This window comes from Nelumbo lutea, chromosome 5 (assembly GCF_056320005.1).
Source record: "Nelumbo lutea isolate HS-2025 chromosome 5, American lotus-T2T, whole genome shotgun sequence".
NCBI lineage: Eukaryota > Viridiplantae > Streptophyta > Magnoliopsida > Proteales > Nelumbonaceae > Nelumbo > Nelumbo lutea.
This window is the reverse complement of record NC_142688.1, coordinates 70,642,571-70,669,152: the sequence shown is the minus strand read 5'-3', so window position 1 is coordinate 70,669,152 and position 26,582 is coordinate 70,642,571. Positions and strand designations below refer to the sequence as shown.

Here is a 26,582-nt window from a genome sequence, read left to right as displayed (position 1 = left end):
GGATCAAGAGTTTTCCAATTTCCCCAATCCACACCATACTTAGCCGCAATGAGGCACCTCCACCAAGCATTTCTCTCATAAGCAAATCTCCATATTCATTCGCTAAGAAGGGCAGCATTGAAATCTTTCAATTTCCTAATTCCCAAACCACCCTTCTCCTTAGGCTTACACACTTGCTCCCACTTAACAATGTGAATTTTCTTCTCATCCTCCCAACCTCTCCATAAGAAGTTCCTTTGAAGCTGTTCCAACCTCTTTGCATTTTTATTTGGAATTGGAAAGAGAAAGAAATTGTGTTGGGAGGTTGGACAGGGAGCTCTTAATCAATGTACCTACCACCAAAAGATAAATATTTAGCCTTCCAAAGAGCCAACCTCTTCTCCATTCTCTCAATGATTGGGCACCAAATTGAAGAAGAGGAACATTTAGCCCCAAGAGGCAGCCCCAAATACTTAACTGGAAGGAGCTCCATATGGCAGGCCATTATCTGTGCACAATCCTCCAAATTTAAAACTTGACCCACTGGGATGATCTTACTTTTGCTCAGATTGACTTTGAGACCCGTAACCACTTCAAACCAACTTAGAATTCCAAGAACTGTTTCCAACTGAGGTAGAGATGCATCCATAAAGCAGAGGGTATCATCAGCAAACTGAAGAATATTAACTTTCTCTTTACCTGGAGAGATAGCAAACCCAATCCATAATCCCGATTCTGCAGTCTTCTTACTAAAAAGAGTGAGGATTTCCATAACACAGGTGAACAACAAGGGTGATAGAGGATCTCCCTGTCTCAGCCCCCTAGAACTACCAAAGAAACCCGTGGATTGCCCATTAATTAGGATTGAAAATTTAGAGGTCTTAGAACAAACACTAACCCAATTTCTCCATTTTTGGCCAAAATTCATACAATCCAACACCCTATCCAAACAATTCCAATAGACATAGTCATAAGCCTTCTCAATGTCAAGCTTACAAACAACCCCCGGAATACCCTGTCTTCTCCTTGAGTCAATTAACTCATTGACAACTAAAATTGAGTCTACCTTCTGTTTGCTTGGAATAGATGCACTTTGATTATTTGAATTAACATTACCTATCACCCCTTTCATTTTTTCTGCCAAAGACTTTCGCCAAAATTTTATAGAAACTGTGAAGTAAGCTAATCGGCCTAAACTCCTTAATATTCACAGTCCCCTCAATTTTTGGAATAAGGGAGATAAAAGTGGCATTTAGACTTCTTTTTAGGGATGCATTTGCATGAAACTCCTGGAACACCTTCATCACATCTTCTTTCACAAAGTCCCAACACTTCAGATAGAACAGATTGGTGAAACCATCCGGCCCAGGGGATTTATCACCTTCAAGCTTCTTAATTGCTGCACTGACTTTCTCTTCTGTAAAAGGCCTTTTAAGCCAAATTTTTTGGTTCTTGCTCAGTTGCCTAAAGGAGAGATCGAAGGGAAATGGCCTCAACTTCCACTTTTCCTTGTAAAGGTCTTTATAGAAAGAGGTTGCAACTGCTTTAATCTCTGAATCAGATTCACCACATCTCTCATTCCATGCCAACTTCTTAAAAGCTGAAACTCTAGCTCTAGCATTAGCCACTTTGTGAAAGAAATGTGTATTTTTGTCACCTACCTTTAGCCAGGTAACTTTAGCCCGTTGTCTTCATTTCAATTCCACTTTCATCGCCAATTTTTCAATGATGTTTTTTGCTTGAAGTCTTTTCGGCCTTAACTCTTCAAAAATAGGACCCATTTCTTCTGCTTTATCAATCTCTTAAATAATACCAATAAAGCTTTTCTTTCAGTCCCTAACTTTTAACTTATTCTCCAAGTTCCAGATTTTAATTCTTTTTTTGATAGCCGTCATTTTTTTTGCCAGAACAAAGGAACTGGATCCCTCCACATGAAGTTCTTCCCACACTTACTTCATCAATGGTCTGAGAGTTTCCTCATACCAAGAGTTTTCAAATTTAAAGGGAGCTTTGACCTTCTCCCTCTCCCCACAAATAAGCTGAATAGGACTATGGTCTGAGACAGGTCTGGGTAAAGATATCTGCCTAAAGTCCGAAAAGATGTCCTCCCAATTTGAAGAAACAAGAAACCTATCCAATCTGACCAGGGTAGGGGTATCTTGGTTATTTGTCCAAGTGAACCTGTTACCTTGAATGGGAATGTCCATTAGATCCATAATACTAATGAAATCTGCAAACTGCCTCATCGACACAGTTCTGCCACTTCTTGTATTCTTCTCTTCCACCGATAAGGTGACATTAAAATCACCCCAGTAACCCAAGGATGAGTCAAAGTCCCTCATATCAGCCAGTTCCTCCCAAAAACTCCTCATAAGATTAGAAACTGTTGGACCATACACATTTGTGACTTGAACGATATTACCATCATGCAGCTTCAAGACAAGAGAGATCGAGAAATTCCCACTTCTGTAAGAAATCAAACTACAAACTAGGGGGTCCCAAAGACATAACAAGCCTCCCGCACTCCCATTGGCTGCCTTTGTCCTCCATCTTACCTAACCATCTCCCCAAATACTCCGAATAATACCAACATCAATTTCTCCAATTTGGTTTCTTGAATCAATGCAATTCTTGAAATTGAAGCCTTTAAGGAATCACAAACCACCATTCTTCTCCCAGACCCCAGCCCTCGAACATTCCAAGAAAAAATTTTAATATTCATTGATATGACAAAAAGAAGAGCCAACACCTCCCACTCCTAGAACTCATTCCCCCCACCCTCTCAGTTTTTCTTCGACCCCCTTACTACCCCAACATTGCTCCCAGCCTTCTCATTCATTTTTCTATCTCTTCCAAGAACTTCACTATCTCCGCTTCCATTCCCTTCATCGAGACCCCCAAAAAACTCCCCAACCCTAGAAGTTAGAAGTGACCTGGGAAGAGGACTTAGAAGCGCTGCTACTAGACTTACCGGCTTCATCAGTCCCAAGATTTAAATTTCCCACACTCACTATCTGGCCATTTTCTTCTCTCCTATCTGCCGCAGCATGACTTACCTCATTTTCCTCCGCCACTCTATGTTGATTTTGAGTATTGCTCCTAATTGTAGACTGATCTTCAACTTCCACTACTGCCAGTGGCGTCACCTCTAGCAACTACTCGTTCATAGGGACCATGGAAAGGGAAGGTTGGTTCAGTCTTCTACAATTAGCTTTCACCTACTTCAACATTTCAGAAGGACAAGATTGGGGAGCCGAGTGCTCCTGGCTATCATCATCGAGCTCTACTTCAGGGGAAGAAGAGGTTCGATTCTTCGAAGTGACAAGCCCAATCCGCCCATCCTGTAAACAAGGCCGAGTGATCCATGTCGGTTCAAACTGGTCCAGAGAAGAAGCTAGATCAAAGCTAGCCGGGCCGAACTGTCTTGGTCTACTTCCGGCCCATCTTGGTTCACTTGCAGCTTTAAGGTTCATTTTTCTACTAGGATTTTGATTAGGCCGGGTAAATGGGTATAGTTGACCCGGATCCGAATCCTGGACCCGCTTTGAAACTCCCACATCTGCACCATCCCCAACCTCAGAGAAAAGCCTTGCCTCATTAATTGTCGTCAGCGAGCACTCTTCCATAGGCACCACTTTTAGGTCTCTTAAGCACTCTTTTATTAAATTTTTAATATTATCAACCAACTCACCATCTCCAAGAAGACCCATTTTCGAAACAGAGGCACTTCCCTCAAGGCCCACCCTGACTTTTGAATCTTGGCCCTCCATTAGTATTGGGATCGAGCGGTTCCTATTAGAACCGTAGGATCGATCTTCTTCTTCTTCCTTCTCCGACGATCTCACCGACACAAATCCTCCTCCTCGGAGATTAATTGGATGAGCAATCACTAACATCCTCTAAGACTACTGTCTTCGAGACCATCGAGGTCTCCCTGACCTTTTGAGTTCCCTCTTCTGTGAGCCTCTCCGTCTTCTACCTCCGAACTGACGGAAGGACTTACTATCCAGATGGAAACTGAGAAGAGAACTTCCTAGCAACAATCTCCACCTTCTCCGGAATCGAGCCTCCCTTCTTCACCTTCATTCGAATCCATTCGCATGTAGCCAGCTTAGAGGGAGAATCACCTGTTTCGAGAAAACCACCGCACGCATCCCCGATTGCTTTGATGACACTCGGACACCATAGAAGTAGAGGTAGGCCGAACACCCTAATCCAAATATCCTTCGACCGATCAAAGTCCTCTTCGACTCCGGATAAAAACAACCCGCGCTAGCTCCCCACTAGTCAAGAAGAAGAGGGTTCCTCTTCATTGACCATGGACCTTTTTCAAGAATCCATCACGCATCTGCTCTAGAAGGCAGGATGAACAAGAAGAGCTCGTCTGCCAACTTCTTCACCTTCACTCCCCCCGCCTCCTTCCAGATTTGATTAGCCCAGATCTCCAACTTTTGTAACCCCACCTTCCACCCAAATCTACCAACTAAACAATCCCTTAAAAACTTCCTTCTTGCCTCCACCCTGTTCATCTCCGTAAATATCAAAAGCTTTCCTTCGACAGTTTTGAGATCAGAACGTCCCAAGTCCGGCCAAACTTCTGCTTTCACCGCTTTTCTGTAGGAGAAATTTGGTCTTGACCATGCCCCCATGCCTTCTCTCTTGTACCAGTTCTGAGCTTCCCATCTCTTTCCTCCCCTTTGGACACCCCTAGGAAAACTTTTTTGGAACATTTGCAGAGATGGACTCACCCCCAGAGTATTCTAAATGCTTTTTCTAGACTCTAGATTAACATTCAAACCAAAGTGGTTGCATGGATGTGGGGCCTTGGTAGTTCCATAGATGTGGGGCCTTGGTAGCACCATATAAGTGGGCTAGACCATTAAACATTGCTAGTTCCATGGACGTGGGGCCTTGGTAGAGGACTGTGTATAATCCTAACCTCTTGTATTTTTTACACAAAGTGGTTGCACATTCAAACCCAATTTCTCATGCTTGTCTTCCAAGAATTTTACCAGATCATTAAGTGCTGACCCCCTAGTGGCAGGCTAGAGATGTTTATAAAGTAACACAGAAATATGAGAGATGGTCTTGATGCAACTGAGTATCAATCCCTATTTATATCTATACGAGGCTAATAAGAAAACCTTTAGAATTTGTACTACTTTCAAAGATTCATGATTAGAAAATTAAAACCATCCTTTTTTTTTAGGAGAAAGGGTAAAGTGACTTTATTAGAAAATAGATCAAGAGATTACAACAGAAGCCTCAAAAGAGAAGCAACATATACAAGACCCATAGCCCCAGACTAAATTATAAATCTAACAGACTTCTTGTCCTCAACTGGATGCCAATAACCTATCTCTGGAGTCCTTTTGCAGCCGCAATTCAAGAGACCAGCTTGCCAAAAGTACAAGATATTAGACAGTCTTAATCCTTGTTACTATTTTGAAATATCCTTCTATTTCCTTCCACCCAGATGGTGCTAATCACTGCTGCAGGAATAGACATCCACACACTCTTTGCCAGCTTGGACAGGCCTTGGAGCTCCCAACACCATAGCAGGTCCATTACAGAGTTCGACATGACCCAAGACAAGCCCAAGGAAAATTAAACCATCCTTATTCTACACTAATTCAATGCCTGAATGCTCTAACCTGAATGTCTGCAACATTACTGTGACTTGTTGAATTTATTTGTGCCATCTGGTTTGAGATTTTTTTCCTTCTAAAATTTTGATTCTCTGCTCTCCCCTTTTTCTCTCCTTAACTAGTCTTGTTGATGACCTATTTGCTAAGCTTCCCCTTACTATCTTCCGTGCTTATGGATTTCTTTTGCAGGTTAGGTTCCATCCGCTGCACCCCGAAATACTAGCAAGTGGAAGCTTGGATCATGAAGTTCGCCTCTGGGATGCAAATACTGCAGAGTGCATAGGATCACGTGATTTTTGTAATTTCCTGCAGACTTTCTTATCTAATATTTGAAATTGGTGACAGAAATAACCTATTTCTATTTTTGTTTTCTTTTGGAATCAAGAACATACATTCATTAGGAAAGGTTAAGGAAGTACAAAAGACTTCAAATCTTGAAAAAAAGAGGCTTCAAATCCCATGTGCGTCTTTGTCGGTTTAATCGTATTCAATTTGTAGTCTGGGTTCTCTGGCCATTCATTTTGGTCTGAACGGCCAGATATCCCATGCTTTGGTGGTCTTTCAGTTTAGTTTGTTATTTTTACCTGTGAATTGATTACTTTATTTTATGCAGACCGTCCTATTGCTTCTATTGCTTTCCATGCTCAAGGAGAACTTCTTGCAGTAGCTTCAGGTCACAAGGTGAGTGTTTTTGTTCTGCAAGCATGGCATGGGATTGGGGATGGAAATTGGTTGGTTAATTAGGTGATTTTTCCCATCCAATCTCTTATTAGGGTAGGTTTAGTATGAATTTTCTCAGACTAGGGTTAAGTTTGGGATGTAACTACCTTCCAAACCTACTTCAATATTGTTTATTTATCTAAGACATGGCATTTATGTCTCCATTTATTTCTTTTGTTTTTTTTTTAATTTTGCTTTTAATCTTATACAATCCGCTCCTCAGCATCAGGTAGGTTTGGGTGAACCGAGTTGTCCCCTAGCAATTATTTCTTTTTTATGATCATTCCCTAACAATTGTTTCTCATCCCATTTCCATCCCTATATATTATACTTTCTTATATAGACTTGCATCTTCATGCATTTACTACACTCAAGCGTGTGAAGTTTAATTTGTGTTTGCTATCATTCACTTTCAATCCTATGTTAGCTGTACATATGGCACTATAATCGGAGAGGAGAGACATCTTCGCCAACCATTGTACTAAAGACCCGGCGTTCGCTCCGTGCTGTCCATTTTCATCCACATGCTGCTCCATTTCTTTTAACTGCTGAGGTGAACTTTTCTTTTAGATGGTTAGTTGGTTGATTATTCAACCCTGACTATTATTATAAGATATTCTTATTAATGCTCTAATTGGCAGGTTAATGACCTTGATTCTCCAGACTCTCCAATGACACTAGCAACATCACCGGGTTACTTGCACTATCCTCCTCCTGCTGTACTTTTTGCAAATGTTCATTCTAATGCACGACCTGTTTTGGAAGCTAAAGTACCCCTTATGCCATTCCCTTTCTTGTTTTGGCCTACTTTTGCAAGAGATGATGGGAGAATATCGCTTCTGCGTCCCAATCGGGTGGTTGCTCCAACTATGAGTCAACAGAGAGTTGAACCTTCTGCTTCAATTCATCTTCAGGGAGATTCTAATATAGGAAGCCAGCATGAATATTTGGTTTCTCCCATGGAGATGTCTCCGGTGGTCCCTTCTAGCTCACATTCTGGACCAGAAGACACAGTTACTCACAACTTCTCAAGTGAAATTGAAAATGTGGTATCTGACTCTGCTATGGATACTACAGAGACCACTGAAGTTGGGGCTTCTGTAGGGGGAAATCAGCAGAGGAGCTCTCCTGTCCTAGATACATTAGATGGTGCCAATGATGCACCATCACCTATTTTCCAATCTGGTGGAACACCTAGCCGAATTCCTACAAGGTCAGTTAGGTCTGGGGTGGAAGCCCCACCTAGTGTCCATCCATCAAGTGTTTCTGGCAATTCAGGCCTTCAAATGCTCTTAAGAAGTTCTGAGATTGGGCAACTTGATCGTCTTTTTCCCTACAGTGATCCAACTTGTTGGGAGCTACCTTTTCTGCAAGGATGGTTAATGGGCCAAAGCCAAGCCAACCTGCATTCCATGCTTCCTCTTAACGATGCTCCTCTTGAAAATTTATCTGGCTTTCATGGAACAGCATCTGATTTATTGGCATCTGATCCGCCTACTCGTCACTTGGAGGTGCCAGTGGCTTCCTCAGTAATGCCAAGTAGTATTAGCCAGTCTAGGGTGACTGGACGTTCTGGTTTGCGTCCACGTTCTTCACGCACCCGCTTAGTGGCCCCCATTGGATCTGGGGAGAGTGCTGCTTTTATCAATGTTGCTCGTGATGAAAATGATTCACAACCTGTTGTTGGTAGAATTGAATCTGAACTTGCCACGTCACTGGCTGCAGTTGCAGCTGCAGAGTTGCCTTGCACAGTGAAGCTAAGAATATGGCCACATGATATAAAAGATCCTTGTGCCCAACTTGATGCAGAAACGTGCCGCTTAACCATACCACATGCCGTCCTCTGTAGGTATGACCTTTTCTTTAAATTAAAATAGTGTGATCTTCTCAGATTTTTTCTGTTATTAAATGCTTATAGCATTTTTTATTTTCATTTGGCATCATTCTACAAATGCTTACTCTGCTTGGCCATGTCGGGTAGACAAATAGAGTCAAAAGTCAGTTTTTTGTTTAGAATAAGAGTTCTTATTAATCTTAGTAGTTTTGGGTGTCCAAGGTTTATCACTTTTTATTTATGTTATTTTTCAAGGGTTGAAAAACATCCATTTTGCATCATTTAGGCTTTGTTGGATAGTGAAACCAAGATAGAGAGGGTATCAGTTAGTGATGGGATTTGAGTTTTAGAAACTTTATTTTAATTATAACTTCTTCTTGGGTCTGAAGCTAGGGTTCTTTCTCTTACAAATAGTTGCTGTGAGAGCATCATATAGAAAATTTTGGTATTAAATGAATTTAAAGTTAATCCTTTGATATATTTCTCAATTTTCTGTGTAGATTCAAGAGGCTTTTATGTAGATTTGAGAATTAATCAACAGGAACAAGCTGGCAATTTTGTTCTTATCATGTTAACCTATAGTTTGTATTTACTACATCATGAATTATCACTTATAAGGTTAAGCGATTTCATTTGACATAGATCATCCAGGTTCTTCATTGTGGTCCTTTATTGTCTGTGCTTGCAATAAACACACTATCCTTATGACAATTTGTAATTGATAACTCCTGGATGCCTTTATCATGGCAGTGAAATGGGCGCTCATTTTTCACCATGTGGGAGATTTTTAGCAGCCTGTGTTGCATGTGTGCTTCCTCATATGGAAGCCGATGCTGTATTACAATCACAGGTGCAACATGATGTCCCAGGAACTGCAACATCCCCAACACGCCACCCAATTTCAGCTCATCAAGTCATGTATGAGCTCCGCATATATTCCCTTGAGGAGGCAACGTAATGGTTCAAGACTCTCAGCAATCTATATGGTTTATTGATATTACTCCATAGTCGGGTTAATTATGTTCCTTCTCTCCATGGTAATTTGATGATTGTTGTGTATATAGGTTTGGTGCGGTGCTTGCATCACGGGCAATTAGAGCTGCTCATTGTCTGACCTCAATTCAGGTTAGTTGTCTTTCTTTTTTTTTTTTTTTTGATCAATAGGTCAGTTGTCTCTTTGAGGTTTATATGAATTGATTTGGTACCTTGAGCTGCCAATGGTCTATTAGATGGGTTGCAAAACAGGGGGTTACAAGAAATCAGATGTCTGGGGTTTGGTAACCCATGGGGGGAGGTGTTATTTATAATTGCAGGGGTGGCTAGCTGGGTATCTACCTATCTAAAGAACACCTTGTATATAAGCATGTATTTTTCTTATTCTTAATAAAATACCTTTGTCAGTTATTGATAAAAACCAATTCTCAGGCATGTAATCAATGGTGAAGGGATTTTTTTTGTTTTTCTACTTTGTAACCAACTAAAAAACAAGGAAAAGGGGATATTCTCTTTTTGGAGTAGGAAATCAAGGGAACAATTTTTGTTTCTTTTTATTTTTTTTACCTCTTTAGTTTTATTTATTCAGATGTAATAACAGAGCAAGCCTTTGCTAATTCATGACAGGCATGAGTCTCTTTTTTGCCCTACAACCAAATCTGTTCTTTTTTTTTAATTGGTGCAATGCAATGGCTAAAATTATAGATATTATCATGGAAAAAAATCTAGGATAATCAGCAGAGGTATGACTGAAATTGTAGAGGGTCGTTAACAAAGGACCTGTAAATAAACATCCTAAAGAGAAAACTAAGAGGTTAAGATTATATATATTCAGGTTTCAAGTTAGAATTGAGTATATGGCTAGTTGGTTGGATTTTCTGTCCTACTTTTTGAGATATTTTTTTGGGTTGGAGGGTATAATATTTCTATAAAAGATGTATTATTTCTCCTCTAAATTATAATTTTCCTACAACCTAGAACAGGAATAGATAGAAACATTTTACAAGAAAACGTCGAGCAGTATATTCAAATCTTGTGCAATGCAGCAAGTAATCTTGATCCTAGATTTTCAATTTGTTTTTTCTTTGAGAGTTTCTTCACTTTTTTTTTCTGTTATATATTTTTATTACCCCAATTTTCAACCTAAAATATTGTCATTACTGTTTTAAAACTTGGCCTGTAGGCTAAATCATTTACTCTTCGGGTCAAAGGGTCAGTGGTTCGATTGTCTGGGTCAATCTGTTATGACATGATATAAAAAATTCAAAAAAAAAAAACAGAAAACATCTAAATGGGTAAATTGTTCAGCCATCTAGGTCAATAGGTTGACAGAGACAACAGGTTTTGTAAAATAGAGGTTTAGAGGTTGACCCAAACTGGGATTGCGATAGGTTAATCAGTCTGATTGGATGGGCCAAGAATGGGTTGAAAACGCTAGTTGCGATCTCATGTGGGAAAAAGAAAGAGGGCAAATAACTGTTATTTATCAAAAAAAAAGTGACAAATAACTGTTACTTGAACCAATTAATTTAATCCTTCACTGGTTTCTGTTTGTTAATTTCATTTACATGCTATTGGTTTCATTGTGTAAATCTTTGAAGCATGCATAATCTCTCTTGATAATAAGCACCCAGAAGTAGGTCAACTCTCTCTCTCTCTATCTCTCTTTGTTAAATGGTGCTGGCTTCTTGATCAACTCCTTCCTCCCAGAAAAAAAAAAGTAAAGAGTAGAAAAATTAACCTTAAACCAGTTAGTTATTAGATACCCAACCATGCTGTGTGTATGTGTATGTGTGTGTGTGTGTGTGGCTATTTATTTTTTATTGATCAAAGTTTGTAATGGTTTGTCTAACATGGTATGCCAAAGTATCATTGTTCATTAGATGTAAAAAATTTCTAGTATTTGGGATATCTGTTGATTATTTGCATCAAAAAAATTTTTGTGCAGTTCTCTCCTACATCTGAGCATATATTGCTGGCCTATGGTCGACGCCATAGCTCACTACTTAGGAGCATTGTCATTGATGGAGAGGCATCGATACCTATTTACACAATATTGGAGGTAAAAGTTAATATTATGCCAATTTTCATGTTATCTTTGTCCTATTGTCTGTTAGAATTTTCAGTCAAGAGGATCCTGTTATGCATAAGTATGGGTTCTGAGGTGCCAGATGTTAAACATCCTTCCAGTGAATCACTTCAGGGAAGGAAAATGTAAAACCGCTTCTCACAGTAGCTGGATTTGGTTTTTCCTTCTTAAAACATAAATGAAGAAGGGTTTATGACTTGAAAAATTATTAGAAGGATTTTTTGTAAGAAAAAAACTATTATTATTATTATTATTTTAAGTAAAAATTATTAGAAGGATTAGATGGATTATTCAAGTATTTTTTTGATAATTAGTGGATGATTCAAGTAGTTACTGATAATAAAAGGATATTTTGAATAGTTCAAGAAATTTAAAGGTACAACTTACATGTTTATTTTATCCTTCTTCTGGAAGAAGGTATGATCAGAAATTTCTGTTAGTGTGTATTGCTTTAGCAGAAAATTTGGCTCCATCTACTATAGAAGTGCTTCTAAATTTCAAGGTACCAAACACCATTAAAATGTACAGAGGCTTCCCCCTCTCGGATGTTGTTGAAGTGCCTTGCAACAGTAGTCTCATCTCTCAAATCAGGTCTATAAGATCCAGATTCCATACATTCCATACTTGTTTGTGAAGGGATGAGAGATCCATCATATGGATAGCCAAACCCTGTAGGTAGGTTGGGCGAAATTTCAAAAGTTTCTCTCTCTCCCATGTGGGAACCACATTCCCTATTTTAGAAAACTGCATTTTCAAGGATCAATCTTGAACCCTAAACCAGACTTGATCTGAAACCAAAAGGTAGGAGAGGGATATACTAAAGATTGCTCCCACTGAAGATGACACAGTGTAGGGTGGAACAGAATCAACAGATGGTTCTTCAGCAAGAACTGAACTCTTCAGCAAGAATTTGATGGAGGGTGAGTGAGCACGACTTCAGATCAGTTTTTCATCAAAAACTGATATCAAGAACCTTTCTCGATCGCTTCTACAGGTGGAGATCAAACTGGCAATGGCGGCAGCAACAGGAGGCTAGAGCAGAAGATGGCGTCAGTTTCACTGTAGCTATCTTCTCTCTTGAATTTGTAATCTGATTGGGTGAATTGGGGTTCGCCATCCTCCTCTATTTATAGCCTTAAAAAGAGAGGTTCTCCTAATCCTATTAGGAGTTTCCTAATCCAAATATTGTATTTGGATTTGGATTCTCTTTAAGAGATAAGGATAATCCCTTATCTTATTCGTAGATAAAGATCAGCCCTCCTAATCTCATTAGGAGTTTCCTATTCCAAATCTTTATTTGGATTTGGACTCTCTGAGTGGATAGGGACATTCCCTTATCCTATCTGCTGATCTAAATCTCAGAACCACCCCTCTTTAATTAATCATATTAAACCAGTTCGAATTGGACTTTAGGTCCATTAAGTCCATGTGCTCTCTTATCCTCCAAACTGCTGCCCAGTTGGGTATCCTTGTATGGCATGGGACCCAAACATTCATCTACACATCATCTACATGGGTTCAGTCCAGCCTCTGTTACAAGGCCTGGCCGAATTCACTGTAGGAGACAGTGAACCCTTGAGTCCATCACCATGGGCTCTTAATGGGCCCAACATTTACACTAAATGGTCCCTGGGTCAAGCCACCTTATAATAACCCAAGGACTGTGGGAAGATGCCAGATTAACCCATCAGGTATTACTCTCAATGGTCTTTACACTTAACCTCTCAACCCATAATGATCAAACACTGCCTGGCAAGAGAGAATCTCTCCCTCGGCTATAAGGACTAGTGCTGCACTCTCTACTCACATGCCCGGGAATTAAAACCTTTTGCAAAACAAATTTCAACTGTTGAAATCAACTGCTGACAGTTTAGGTTTCCATCAGAGAGGGTGCATTCACCGATCATTCACTTTGTCTGACAAAGGGGCTGATCCTGTCACTATGATCACCCACTCAAATGAATTCTCGGACTGTCCCAACATACTCAGGTTTTGATCCCCTCTAAGGATCTCACTGATTGGCATATCAAAGACAGCCCAATCTGACACCTAGTGCAGTACCATAATCGAGTCTAGGGGTCAGGTGTAACATTCCAGCTTTGCCCATCTATGTCCAAGGTCCAGGGCAATACTGGAATTTTGGTCTGATTCAGGGTTTCAAGAAAACCCACACTGCATGTACCTTAGGCCTCACCCTGGCAGCTGAGACAAGCCACCCCAACCAACTTGGTGGCACATCAGTGCCAGCCTTGGCAGGATAAATCTCCCCAGATCTATCCAACGGATGTGAAGATTCTAAACTAACACGAGTCTTATATGTGTCCAGTTTAAGGGTATTATACAGAAACACACCATAATAATATGAATCAAATATGTACTTTATTCATTTACATTAAATGTCATAAGGTACATCATTCTGATTGGAGCTAAGGGCATACACTGTCTAACAATCTGATCTGTGGACAAGAAAAACTTGTGTCAGTATGGGGGCAGGTGTTTGATGCAAGCCTCTTGCAAGAAATGTGCTTTGTTTCCTTTGTTATAACCATTTTCACTTTCTATGAGTTTAAACTTTACTTGGACTTTGTCATGTAGTTTTGACTCTTAAAGTTTACAAGGCAGCTTTGCAGATCATTATTTTGTTTATTAACCTTATTTTCTTAGCTTTGTTTGATGGTTTGGAACAAGATAACAGTTTTAAAAGGTGTACCCATGCTCCTTTTATCATGTCATAAAATATCATTCTATATTTTCGGATATTTCACAATGTTACCAAAAAGTCTATAATTTTTACAAAATTTCCATATGACATGATTGGCATGTTCTGTATATTTGGATGACTGATGTTTCCATTGGCACTGACATTTTAACCCTTGTTTCTGAGTTCTCTAGGAGACTCTCTTGGAAGAATTAATCTCATTTAAAACTAATGTGGACAGTTTTTCCATGTCATCTATCTGTTCAAGGATCCCATTTGAAGTATACTCATAAGATATTGTTAAAGCCTCTGTATAAAAGTGCCGACCAGTCAAGGGCTGGGTAACCAATGAATCGTTTGATGGCTACAAAGCATTCACTAGGTTGAATAGAACAATAGATAAATGGAAGGGCATGTGATCACTTTAGGAGCTCAGGGGGTTTAAGGCAGGGAGACCCCTTATCTCCTTTGTTATTTCTATGTGTGATGGAAGATTTAGGGAAATTAACTTGGAAGGCAGTGAATGGGGGTTTCTTGGAAGGTTTCAGTGTAGGTGAAAACAGGCTGGAGATTCCTCTATTACAATTTGCAGACGACTCAATTTTTCTGTAATTCTTCCAAGGAGCAAGTTGATTACCTTATAGCAATTCTGTGGTGGTTTGAAGTGGTCTCGGGATTGTATTTGAATGTTCACAAAAGTGAACTGGTGGCAGTGGGGAGGGTTCAAGAGATGCAGTCTTGAGCTGACTCTGGGGTATTTACAGTAGGTAAGCTCCCCTTAAAGTATTTGGGAATGCCTTTAGGGGCTAAATGCAATTCCAAGTCTATCTGGGACCCCATTTTGGAGCGGATTGAGAAGAGGCTGGCTGGTTGGAAATCAAGGTATCTATCAAAGGGAGGTAAGATCACTCTAATCACGAGTTTTCTTTCTTCCCTTCCTGTTTTCTTGCTGTCACTGTATCCAGTTCCAGCTGGAATTGCAAATAAGATTGAGCGGAAGCTAAGAGAGTTCCTGTGGAAGGACAACAAGAAAATTCATTTAGTAAATTGGGAGGTTTGTAAACAAAAAAAGAATGGATGGCTGGGAATAGGAAAAATTCGGGAAATAAATTTAGCTTTACTTGGCAAGTGGTTTTGGAGGTATGGTCAACAAGTAAATTGCTAGTGGAAGAGAATAATTGAAGAAAAATATGGTTCAAGAAATGAAAGTTGGGTTCCTGGAGGTGCCAATCAGTCATATGGTTGCTTGGTCTGGAAGGGAATTGAAAAAAGTTACAATGCTTTTAGCAAGGAAATCAAGTTTGTTGTGGGGAGAGGTTATAGAGTCAATTTCTGGGTGGATGTTTGGTGTGGAAACAATATGTTAATGGATGATTTCCCAGAGCTATTCACAATTGCATCAAACAAAATGGGATGATTATCTGGAAGCCTACTTTCAGATGGGCATTGAATGATTGGGAGATTGAACCATTAGGTAGGCTTCTTCAAAGGTTGTACAAAAACCAAATTGATGTCAATGCAGCAGACAAAAGGGTCTGGTTAGCAGAGAGCAAAGGTCAATTTTCGGTGAAATCTTTCTATACCAAACTGGTCCAGGAGGAAGAAGATATGTTTTTCCCTGCGCATCTAATCTGGTGCAAACACAGCCCATTGAAGGTATCTTTTTTCTTATGGACCGCTTATTTAAATAAGATTCCCACAAGAGACAATCTGGTTAATAGGGGTATGGTGATTGGCTCTAAAAGGTGTCTTGTGCAACAATGATGAGGAGTCTGTTGATCACCTGTTACTTTCACTGTGGTTTCACTCACAAGATCTGGGTGAGGATTCTCAGAATTTTTGTAATCAGAAGATGCTGCCCAAAATCTTTGGCTACTTTTGTCAACAGCTGGAATTTACAAGGTCTAAGCAAGAAAGGGAAATGTTTATGACATCTGATTCCAGGTGCAGTGCTATGGGTGATCTGGAAAGAAAGAAATTCAAGGATATTTCAAAACAAAAGCTGTCAAGAAGATGAAGTGTGGCAGAAGATCGTGAAGAAGCTATGTTCTTGGTCATCAACCAAGTTTAAAGTTGACAGTTCTTTTTGTAGCTCTCTGTTTAATTTTGAAAGTTTGTTTATATCTCCCAATGGTTTTGCGGTTTGAAGCTATTGTTGTATCTCCTTTGTACAGCCTCTGGTTGTACTTTTCTCTTGAATGAATTGATACTTGTAAAAAAAATTGACTAGTCTGCATAGATGGCTATAAATAAGCACCTCTGAGACATGAGGTCGGGTGAGGATATATAAAATAGAAACAAGGCTACTTTTAGGTCCTCTTCTAATTAACAGTGTGCTGGCTTGAAGTTGCCATAGAGAAACACAACATCAGATGGTCATGGTTGTACTTTATCAGATGAAAAGAAAATATGGTTGCTCCTTTGTCATCCTGACTCTTTAGGATTGTGAAATAAAGACTAATAGTTTGAATACTAGGAACCTTTATGAAGGAAAGAGGAAAAATGTCTGCACTGGACGTTTATGCCTTTTTGTGGATTCATTTGTTTTAACTTTAAACAAAACCAAGAATTCTTGTACTACAAGTAAGCTAGAAACAGTACTACTAATTAGTTGATGGTTGAACTTGTAAAATAAAATTCTGGTTGAGATTTTTCAACCTTGTCCACTGTTAAATTATGAGCTACCAGACCCTTTTCTTAACTACTTGTACCCTCATTCAGAACCCTCACCTTGCATCAAATTTCTCCTTGCTGAAGATACTCCATGCTTGAGAATAAACCATCTCAGTTCTGAAGCATGCATTTTGCTCTAATTCTATCCTTTCTAGTATTGTCAGTTTATCCATCTCAGCATCTTAATTTCATCAATCACATTCATTCCATGGATGTTTTGTTTCTTGGTTGTTTGATTTTCATGCTTTGAGCAATGTTCCCAGCCTGATGGTCAACCTGGATTTTTTTTCCTTTCATTCAGATTGATGTGTTTAATTTATACATCTTCTGTGCAGTGTACCCAATCTTTTTTTCTTGAATTTTTTTCTTTTATTATCAAAATATGCTTTTAAAATGATGACACCATTTCACATGTCCATTTTTAGTTTTGTCAAATTTTAAAAGCCCTTATCTGCCCAGAACAAAACATCCCTATTCATGAAAGGAAATAAGAAGGAAAGTCGTCTAATATGATAAGCTCAAAAATATAATGGTTTTGAAGAGAACAGTATCATATTTTGAAAAATTATTTAGAACTTTAGATATAAACGTACATGTAAACCGGAAATCTTACAATGTTATGATTAACAGAGTAAAATTTGTTGAGGACAATATAAATGATTTTATTTAATTAGAGAATGCATTGAGATAAGAAGAAAAGTAACCAGCACTTAATTCTTATTTTTAATCCAAAAACACAGCAAAGAAAAGGGTATGAGAGCAAGGAAGAAAAAGATGAAAAGAGAGGAAAAGAAAAGGAGACGAGTCAATTGTACTCTCTCCAGCCCCAAAATCCTTTTATTTAAGTTAAAATTGATGTAATTACATAAACACCCTTTATGGGCAGCTGCTTCTAATACTTGAAGAAAAAAGAGTTAACAGGCCCATCTGTCTCTGGCTCAATATCTCTGGGAGATACATTCCACTTATATTTCATGTTGGCACCCATGGTAATGGGAATATGTCGCTGAAATATTAGGAAATATGTTGAGATTATAAGCCTTGGTTGCATGGACTTGGAGTCTTGGACATGAAGATCAAAATCAAGCTCTGATCCAGGATTTTGGCATGGACTCAGAAACACATCTAGATAAAAGTATATACTATTAAAATATTTCATATATTTTTAATTCTAGCATCATATACCTATATAAAAGGTATTGGAGTTTATGTTTGTTGCTTATTGATGTTCTATAGGAAAATTACAGTAAACGTACTTTATCTGTCCATTTTATGTCAAGTAAGGAAAAAAAAGGGAAAATATTTCAGTGTCAGAATCCAAAACATGTCCAACACGGACCCTTCATCCATTTAGGAGCAACATGATGAGTTAGCTGTTAGTCTCATCCAATGTTTTAAAACATTGAACTCTGTTATTGATAAAAAAATGTTTTAAAACATGGAGGCATTCCACTACCTAGAGGCGTGTGTGCAGTTCAGAACGTAAGAGGCATAAGCCTTCCGAACACAAGGAGGTGTGAGCCTCATTAAGGGGAGGAGGAAGAAGTGGAAGGTGGATCTCATTTTCTTTATTTTTAATAAAAAACCTTTTATATTAATAAGAATGAAGAATGCATAGCACTAGTTGAAAGAGGGGGTCTTTGCCCCCAGCCCACTTTATTTCCCCTTATCTTTCCTTCCCTGCCCTTCCTGTCCCTTTCCTTTTCTTTTCTTTCATTTTCTCTTTTTTCTTTTCATTCTTTTTCTCTCCCTCCCCTTTCTTATTTTCTTTTTTCTTATTTTTTTTGTCTTTTTCTATGAGGTGTGCATGGGGCGCATGAGTCGTACGTCTCTAGCATGCCTCATGAAAAATGCACATGAGGCGTATGCCTAAGAGGGGTCAACGCCTCTAGCTTGTGCCTCAGAGGGCATTTTGGGGGTGCCTCGCCTGGAGGCATGCTGCCAGGCATATGCCTCTCACGCATTCTAAAACACTGGTCTCGTCATTGTAATATGGGAAAGCTTAATTTTATTTATATTGCCCTGTTGGTTTAGAAAATCAACCTTTGTTTGGCTATTCTTTCTTTCTTAGTATTTACATTTTCCAACCTGCTTTACCATCCAGGTTTACAGAGTTTCAGATATGGAGCTGGTGCGGGTTCTTCCTAGTTCTGAAGATGAGGTTAATGTTGCATGTTTTCATCCCTTAGTTGGAGGAGGTCTTGTTTATGGAACTAAGGTGAATAACTGAGATTGGCATGTGGGTTGTCTCTTTATGTGGTTATCTCTTCTTTCTCTAGTTAACAAAATTTATTTGCCAAGTGCAGGAAGGGAAGCTTAGGATCCTTCAACATGATGGTTCACATGGCACAAATTGTACGGGACCAAATTACTTTCTTGATGAAAATATGCTTGAGGTAGGAAATGAACTTCACTTCTTTTTTTTCAATTTTATTTTGAATGAAGTACTCCTAATATGTGCCATATTGCCATGTAGAGAAGAGAAGGCCAATGACACTACCAAAGAAAAGGAAATAGAATTACAATAGAACTATCAAATCCAATACAGAAAGCTGAAGAACACCAAACGGCACAGCTAAATTAATAACAGTTAAATTATTTTTTTATCAGTGTGAACAGTTAAAATTATAGATAGACCATAAGGATTCAAATTAGCACTGCAAAAAGGCACCCCAATCCTACCCATGGGCCATTGCAAGCTAATCCATAGAAAACAAAAACATAAACATAAAGTTTATGGGCATCCTCACTTCAGTTCTTCAACCCATCTTCCTCAACTCAATCAAACCCTCTCTCTCTCAGATTCTTAATATCAGTCTGCTTGGTAGAACTACAACAAGGCTTAAAATCATTATTTTTTCCTCTTGTGCACATGGAAACTCTTTTCAAGGCTGTTCGTTTTAAGTCATAATACTGTTTCCCAAGGCATGTATGTATACCATTCTTGATAACCTTAGAGTTTTGACATGTCACTTGTCAGATTGAGCGTCAGTTTACAAGCATGGAAACCATGGATATTGCTTTACAATATATTATGAAGATTAGTTGTGATTAGGTAACCTGTTCTTAAGCTGTTGGTCACTGTAGACCAGGCCCCTGGGCAGTAAATTTCCTCACATTGATTCTCCGTAAAGGATTATAACCCTCGAAGTCGGAATGAGATGTACAAGTACAACTCTGGGTGTGCCATGAGACCATGATTGTTATTTGGGATGGGGATGCCCATATGCAAACTAAAAATTTTAGTTATCAGTAACCCACACAATCCAGCTTGTATGTGACTTCTCGACATCCTATCCAGATAATAGTCGATCTAGACTACAATCAGTCTTGAATTTAAAAGAAAAAATGGATGAAAATTGAAGAGAAGAAGAAGAGAAGTACACGAAGAGTGTTTCAGAAAAAGAAAGGGAAGGTTATGATTTCTGCTGACCCACTCTTAGTATTTATATAACTGTAAAAGGGATGAATTGCCTTTATTGCTTACATGGCAAATAGAATAAGAAATAACTAATAATAAAGCTGAAATAACTAACTGAAATAACTACCAACTAACACTGTCATATCTAACAGAAATGTTGCTGCCATACGAACACTGTGGGGACCACATCAGTGGGGTCCACATCAGTGTTCTCTACACTCCCCCTCAAGTTGGGAATAGATATTTGTCATTCTCAACTTGCATAGATCTGCCTCTAACTTCTTCCTTGGAACTGCCTTGGTGAGAAGATCTGCAAGCTGCATGCTGGAGGTGATATACGTAAGACACTTCTTGAGATGAAACTCTTTCTCTGACAAAATGTCGGTCTACTTCAAAATGCTTAGTTTTGTCATGCTGTACCGGATTATGATATATTAATAGCAGCATGATTATCACAATACAACATTAAGGGCTTCTCATAGGCAATACCCAACTCCTCAAATAGTGATTTCAATCATAGGATTTCAGCCACATCATTAGCCATGGACCTGTATTCAGCTTTTGCACTAGAACGAGAAACAACACTCTGCTTCTTATTCCTCCATGAGACCAGGTTACCTCCTACGAAAGCACAATATCCAGAGGTAGACCTTCTATCATCAACACTCCCAGCCCAATCAACATCCATATAAACCTCTATCTTCATGTGATTATTATTCTTGATAGTATACCTCTACTTGGGCACCTCTTCAAATATGCTAATATCCTCTCAATTGCAAGTAAGTGAGTAGTCTTAGGAGAGTGCATATACTGACTGACAATGCTGATTGCATAACTGATGTCCATTCGTGTGAGACAAAGATAGAGGAGTTTTCCAACTAACCGTTGGAACATAGCTTTATCTTCAAGTGGCTTTCCACCCTCTGCACTGACCTTGTGATTTTGTTCAATAGGTGTATCTGCAGGCTTAACACCTAACTTTTCAGTTTCTTCCAACAAATCTAGAACATATTTTCTTTGAGAAACAAACATCTCATGTTTAGATCTAGCTACCTCAATACCCAAGAAGTATTGTAGCTCTCCCAGATCTTTCACCTCAAATTCTTGATGGAGTTGTTTGAGAGAGACAATCTCATCATTGTCATTCCCTGTCACTACAATATCATCCACATATACAGCAAGCAAGGTCAAGGAAGAGTCCACTCTCTTAATGAACAATGTATGGTCTGACTGGGCCTGTACATAGCCGAATCTGTCAAGGCCTTGTCTAAATCTATCAAACCAAGCTTTGGGGGACTGTTTGAGTCCATACAGGGCTTTGTTCAACTGGCAAACCTTTCCTGTTTCTGCATCATAAAATCCAGGAGGCAACTGCATGTAGACCTCCTTTTGCAAGTCTCCATCGAGGAAGGCATTTTTAACATCCATCTGGAACAAGGGCCAAGAGTAACTAGTTGCAAGGGACAATAAAACCCTAATAGTGGCCATCTTTCCTGCTGGAGAAAAAATCTCCAAGTAGTCTATACCATAAGTCTGAGTAAATCCCTTTGCAACTAACCGAGCCTTATACCTTTCAATGGAACCATCAGTATTATGTTTCACAGTAAATACCCATCTACATCCAACCAGTTTCTTCTCTTTAGGCTGGTCAACTTGCTCCCAAGTATTATTCCTTCGAAGAGCATCCATTTCAACCTTCATTGCATCTTTCCACTCAGGAACTGACAAGGCCTCCTGCACTATTCTAGGGATAGGAATATCGACAATAGATGTGAGGAAGGACCTGTAAGAGGGGGGCAAGTGATCGTAGGACAAGAACTGGGAAATGCAGTGGGTTGTGGATGTGGTGCAACACCATTTGCCTTTACGGACTGCAATGGGAAGGTTGTCATCCAAAGGAGGTAAGAGCTCAATAGTTGAAGGTATCTCATTGGAACTTGGATATGATAAATGAACTGTAGTACCTGGATCTGGATCCACAGAAGGAACTGGGGTTGGCCTGGACCGCTGATGACCGAAATCAACCTGCCTCCACCGCTTGTGATACACTCTCAAATCCCGACACCTCTGACACCCCTCCCCATTACATCTCTCATCACTCAATGGAACAGGTAAAGGAACTTTTGATGAGTTAACCCCACACTCAGTACTCTCCGCTTGAGGACAAAACCTAGGATAATAGGATACATCCTCGAAGAAAGTGACATCCATAGAGACAAATCTTCTCCTAGAAGTGGGTTCTAGCAGCAATATCCCATTTGAGTTAGTGCATAATCGAGAAAAATACATTTGGAGGCCTTAGGATCAAATTTGGAACGATGAGGTCCAAGAATATGAACAAAGCAAGTACAAGGAAAGGTTTTAAGGGGAACAATAAACAAGTCTTTATCAGGGTATAGGAGGGTAAATGGAGGCTTCATGTCAAGAACCCGTGAACAAACTCAGTTAATGAGATAAATTGCTGTAAGAATAGCATCTCCCAGAAACGAATAGGCACATTGGAGTTAAACATGATGTTTCTGGCCTTGTCCAATATGTGCCTATTCTTCTTCTCAGTAACGTCATTTTGCTATGGTGTATGAGGACAAATACTTTGATGGATAATCCCATGGTCAAGCAAATAAGAGGCTAATTGGTTGGCAAAGTATTCTTTCGCATTATCGGATCTGAAGATTTTGATTTTGATCCCAAATTGGTGTAGTCATAAACAAACAACAAGAAATATCTGTACCCCCCCATGCCAGTGATGTGGTAAGGACCTCAAACATCTCTATGCACAATATAAAAGGATTATTACTTCTTTTATTACTCAATGAATAAGATGTTCTACAATGCTTTGCAAGCTCACAACTCTCACATCTCAAATTGAACATCTGAATAGACTCAAATAAATTAGGAAACAAACTCTTCAAAGACCGAAAACATAAATGACCAACTGATTATGCCAAAGCATAACCTGACTAACAGACTAAGAAACAAAAGACTTCCTACCTTCACTATCTTCCCAATGTGAACTCTCTCCAAGCAGATAGATCCCATTTGTCTCACGACCAGTCCCAATCACCTTGTCTCCAAGTCTTGAAAAACACATCGGTCAGGGAAAAAGGTTACTGAACAATTATGATGTTTTGTAATGCTACTGACTGAAAGCAAGTTAGTATTAAGCTTAAGAACATGCATAACTGAAGATAAGGAGATGGCATTAGACAACATGATGTTTCCCTTGCCAGAAATTGGAACAAGGGAACCATCAACAATGGGCACTTTATCTCTGCTAGAAGATAAGTGATAGGTAGTGAACAGTGATGGCAAGCTAGTCATATGGTCAGATGCACCTGAGTTTATTACCCAACAATGTTTTGTGTTACTTGGAGCTGAAGCATGATAAGCTGAGGCCCGAGTACCGAATGAGCAAAAGCTGATGTGGGAGCTAATGGCAGCTGAGATGATTGAGCTGAATTGCCAACTTCCTTTCCCAACTGAGTTAGGGCAGACCAGACAACAGCTAGGGTGTCTAGAGGTGTGCCTTTTGTGCCCGATGAGGAGGTACAATCAGTGTTAATAGCCATATTAGCATTACCCCTTTCGTTCCTGAGTTTTGTTGGGACTAAATGAGGGTGTAGCTTCCAATAGGTGTCTTTAGTATGTTTGGGTTTCTTGCAATGTTCACATTACTAGATCCCGCTTGTCTTCCTTCTTTATATCCCTCTCCGTATCACCCCCAGACTTAGGTTTGACTGCTGCCATGGCTGGTGGGAAGGGCTGATGCTACATTGTAACCTTTCTCTTAGTCTCTTCACTATGCACTAAGGAGTAGGCTTGTGATAGGGTCACACTGTCTCTTGTCAGTAGTTGCTGTCTCACAATATCATACTCAGGGTTCAGACCAGGTAGGAACTCAAAAAACCCTATTAGTCTCAACCTACTTTCTATGAGTCAGTGCATCCTTTTGGCTTTCCCACTCAAGTGTTTCTAGGTGGTCAGTTTCATGCCACAAAGATTTTAGTGTAGAGAAGTAAACCGAGATTGGTTATTCTCCTTGCTTAAGGTTGTTAACCTCACATTTTAGTTCATAAGCCCTAGCAATATTAAGGGTTGGGAGTATGTCTCTTTCATGACATCCCAGATTTCCTTAGCTGTTTTTGCCCACAAATAGTTCCGGCTGATATGTGGCTGCATAGAGTTGCACTGCCATGTCATTACCAAATAGTTTTCCTGAACCCATTTGGTATAGGTTTGGTCCTCCTTAGTTGGTTCTTTCATATCTCCCAACAAGTAGCTCAGTTTTCCCCTACCCCCAATGGCCATCATGGCCGATTGAGCCCATTCTAGGTAGTTTGATCCATCAAACTTAATTGTTGTAATCTGAAAGGTATTCTCAGACATGTTACCAGATTTTCTAGTCCCAAAAACACCTTCCCCTTGACTCTTGAACTCCATTCTTGATCAAGAATTAATAAAAAACCCTTTTTTAATTACTGTAATAGGAGAAACAGCACCTAAATAACTGATAACAACCTGCCTAGGTCTTCCAAAGAACACAGAAAACAGAATTCTGAATGAAACCAGTTCAAATTCTGATCTGAAACAAATAACAATTTTGAATTTTAGGGTTTTCTCTCAAAACCCTAAAGAAAACACAGATTTTCCAGCCGCATCTCTCAGACTAAACCAAGATGATCTTTTCTAAAGTCAATTACAAGAAAAAAAGCTTACTTTATGGAAAAATCTCTGGCCGCTACCTTCTGGTTGATGCAAAACCCTAATCTTGAGGATCCAAAGCTTCTTTTGATTCTTCCTGACTACTGGAACTCTCCCAGACTTCTATAATGTCTTTAGTAGCAGCCGCACACTACCAGTAACCTCCAAGAATCAGCCGATCCTCCTTCCTTGTTGAAAAACTTCCAAACCTAGGAGGTTCTCATGCAGTCAGCCTAATTAGACTAGCATAAGAGCTCCTAGGTCGGCTCTGATACAAGTAGTCGATCTAGACTACAACAAGTCTTGAATTTAAAAGAAAAAAGGGATGACAAATTGAAGAGAAGAAGAAGAGAAGAGAGGAAGAGAAGAAGTACACGAAGAGAGTTTTAGAAAAGAGAGGGAAAGTTATAATTTCTGCCGACCCACTCTTAGTATTTATATAACTGTAAAAGGGCTAAATTGCCCTTATTGCTTACATGACAAATACAATAAGAAATAACTAGTAATAAAGCTGAAATAACTAACTGAAATAACTAACAACACTGTCATATTTACCAGAAATATTGCTCATATGAACACTGCGGGGACCACATCAGTGTTCTCTACACAGACAAACTACCAGAACTGTACATGACTTTTCTCATATAAAAAATGACTTATTTTGTTTGTCTTTTGGGTGGGAAGGTAACCAAAATACTCAACTATGTTCAAATAAAAGCCTTGTCCCAACCACAAAAGGAACCATCTTGTTAAAAAATTTCATGTATTAATTATATTAATTATTATAATTTCACATGTTCTTGGTGCATTATTAATGTGTGCAGATTGGGGGGATCAATCGATGGTAATGGCAATTGCCACTTAAGTATTGATTTAAAAATAATAATAAATGAACAAAACCAGCAAATCTTATTATGATTTATAAGAGTTGAATGCGTCAAAATGTATTATTGGTGCCACTTATTAAAAAAAATGCATTATTGTTACCAATGGTCTTCTACACGCTTGATGGGACCATCACACTTTAGTTTCCCTCATTTTATCACCTATCGAGTATCCGTGAACTTCTTATCTATTCGTTTGAAATTATGACCTTTCTGAGCATCGAAAGTTATCAGCTAGCCTGCTGCTAAAGTCTCTGGCTGATTGTAGACTTGTAGTGGAGACCTGGGATTGAGTCCTGCCTTCACCCATGATGGGGGGGGGTGTCTAGGGGTTTGGGAGAGGCTACCTCCTGTTGTGTAGCCCATTACAAAAATAAATAAAGAAAGAAAGAAAGAAAGAAAGAAAGAAAACAAAACTTTTTAGTTGGAAGTTGAAATTGTAGCACAGAATATCATTCTTTCTTTCTACCATTTGACATATAATCTGGACTGTATCTTTGCACGTTTTAGGCATTACTGTAATTGTTTAATTTGCTTTTCTTTTCTGTTGCAGGTCCAGACATATGCTTTGGAATGTTGAAAACTATTTATCACCCCCTATGGTATGTGCTTATGTTTTGTTTTCCTTCTCCCTGATTCTTTCTCCATCACTGAGGTTTTAATGGATTATTATTTCACTTCCTTTTTTGTCTATTTTTTTTCGAAGTTTGCTTAGTATATGATTTGGTGGAAGATCTTTTGGTATTATAAGGTTGAAAAGACATGCTTCAAGTCACCAACTTTTAGGGGTGACAAGAAACATGGCAGTTAGTTTTCAATGGGTCAGCAGATCAGCGAATGTCATGGCTGATTCTTTGGCTAAAGAAGGGGTATCAAGGGGTGATCTGTTCTGGGCTACCTTATAACTGTAATTTCAGGCTAGAGATGCTTATTTGCTCAATG

General features: G+C 39.1%; 1 protein-coding gene across 3 annotated transcripts in view; it reads left to right on the top strand.

Moving 5' to 3' along the window:
* LOC148852849 (uncharacterized) overlaps positions 1 to 26,582 on the top strand; it is a 47,762-nt gene that overhangs the window by 19,154 nt on the left and 2,026 nt on the right. For all 3 annotated transcript variants that reach the window (XM_088943625.1, XM_088943623.1, XM_088943624.1), the window contains exons 7-16: positions 5,817 to 5,925; positions 6,241 to 6,308; positions 6,775 to 6,900; positions 6,989 to 8,196; positions 8,932 to 9,135; positions 9,246 to 9,306; positions 11,123 to 11,236; positions 18,739 to 18,852; positions 18,941 to 19,030; positions 26,194 to 26,242. In XM_088943625.1, coding sequence (XP_088799751.1) covers positions 5,817 to 5,925; positions 6,241 to 6,308; positions 6,775 to 6,900; positions 6,989 to 8,196; positions 8,932 to 9,135; positions 9,246 to 9,306; positions 11,123 to 11,236; positions 18,739 to 18,852; positions 18,941 to 19,030; positions 26,194 to 26,220 — 2,121 coding nt within the window. In that variant the 3' untranslated portion in view covers positions 26,221 to 26,242. The remainder of the gene's footprint in view (positions 1 to 5,816; positions 5,926 to 6,240; positions 6,309 to 6,774; positions 6,901 to 6,988; positions 8,197 to 8,931; positions 9,136 to 9,245; positions 9,307 to 11,122; positions 11,237 to 18,738; positions 18,853 to 18,940; positions 19,031 to 26,193; positions 26,243 to 26,582) is intronic.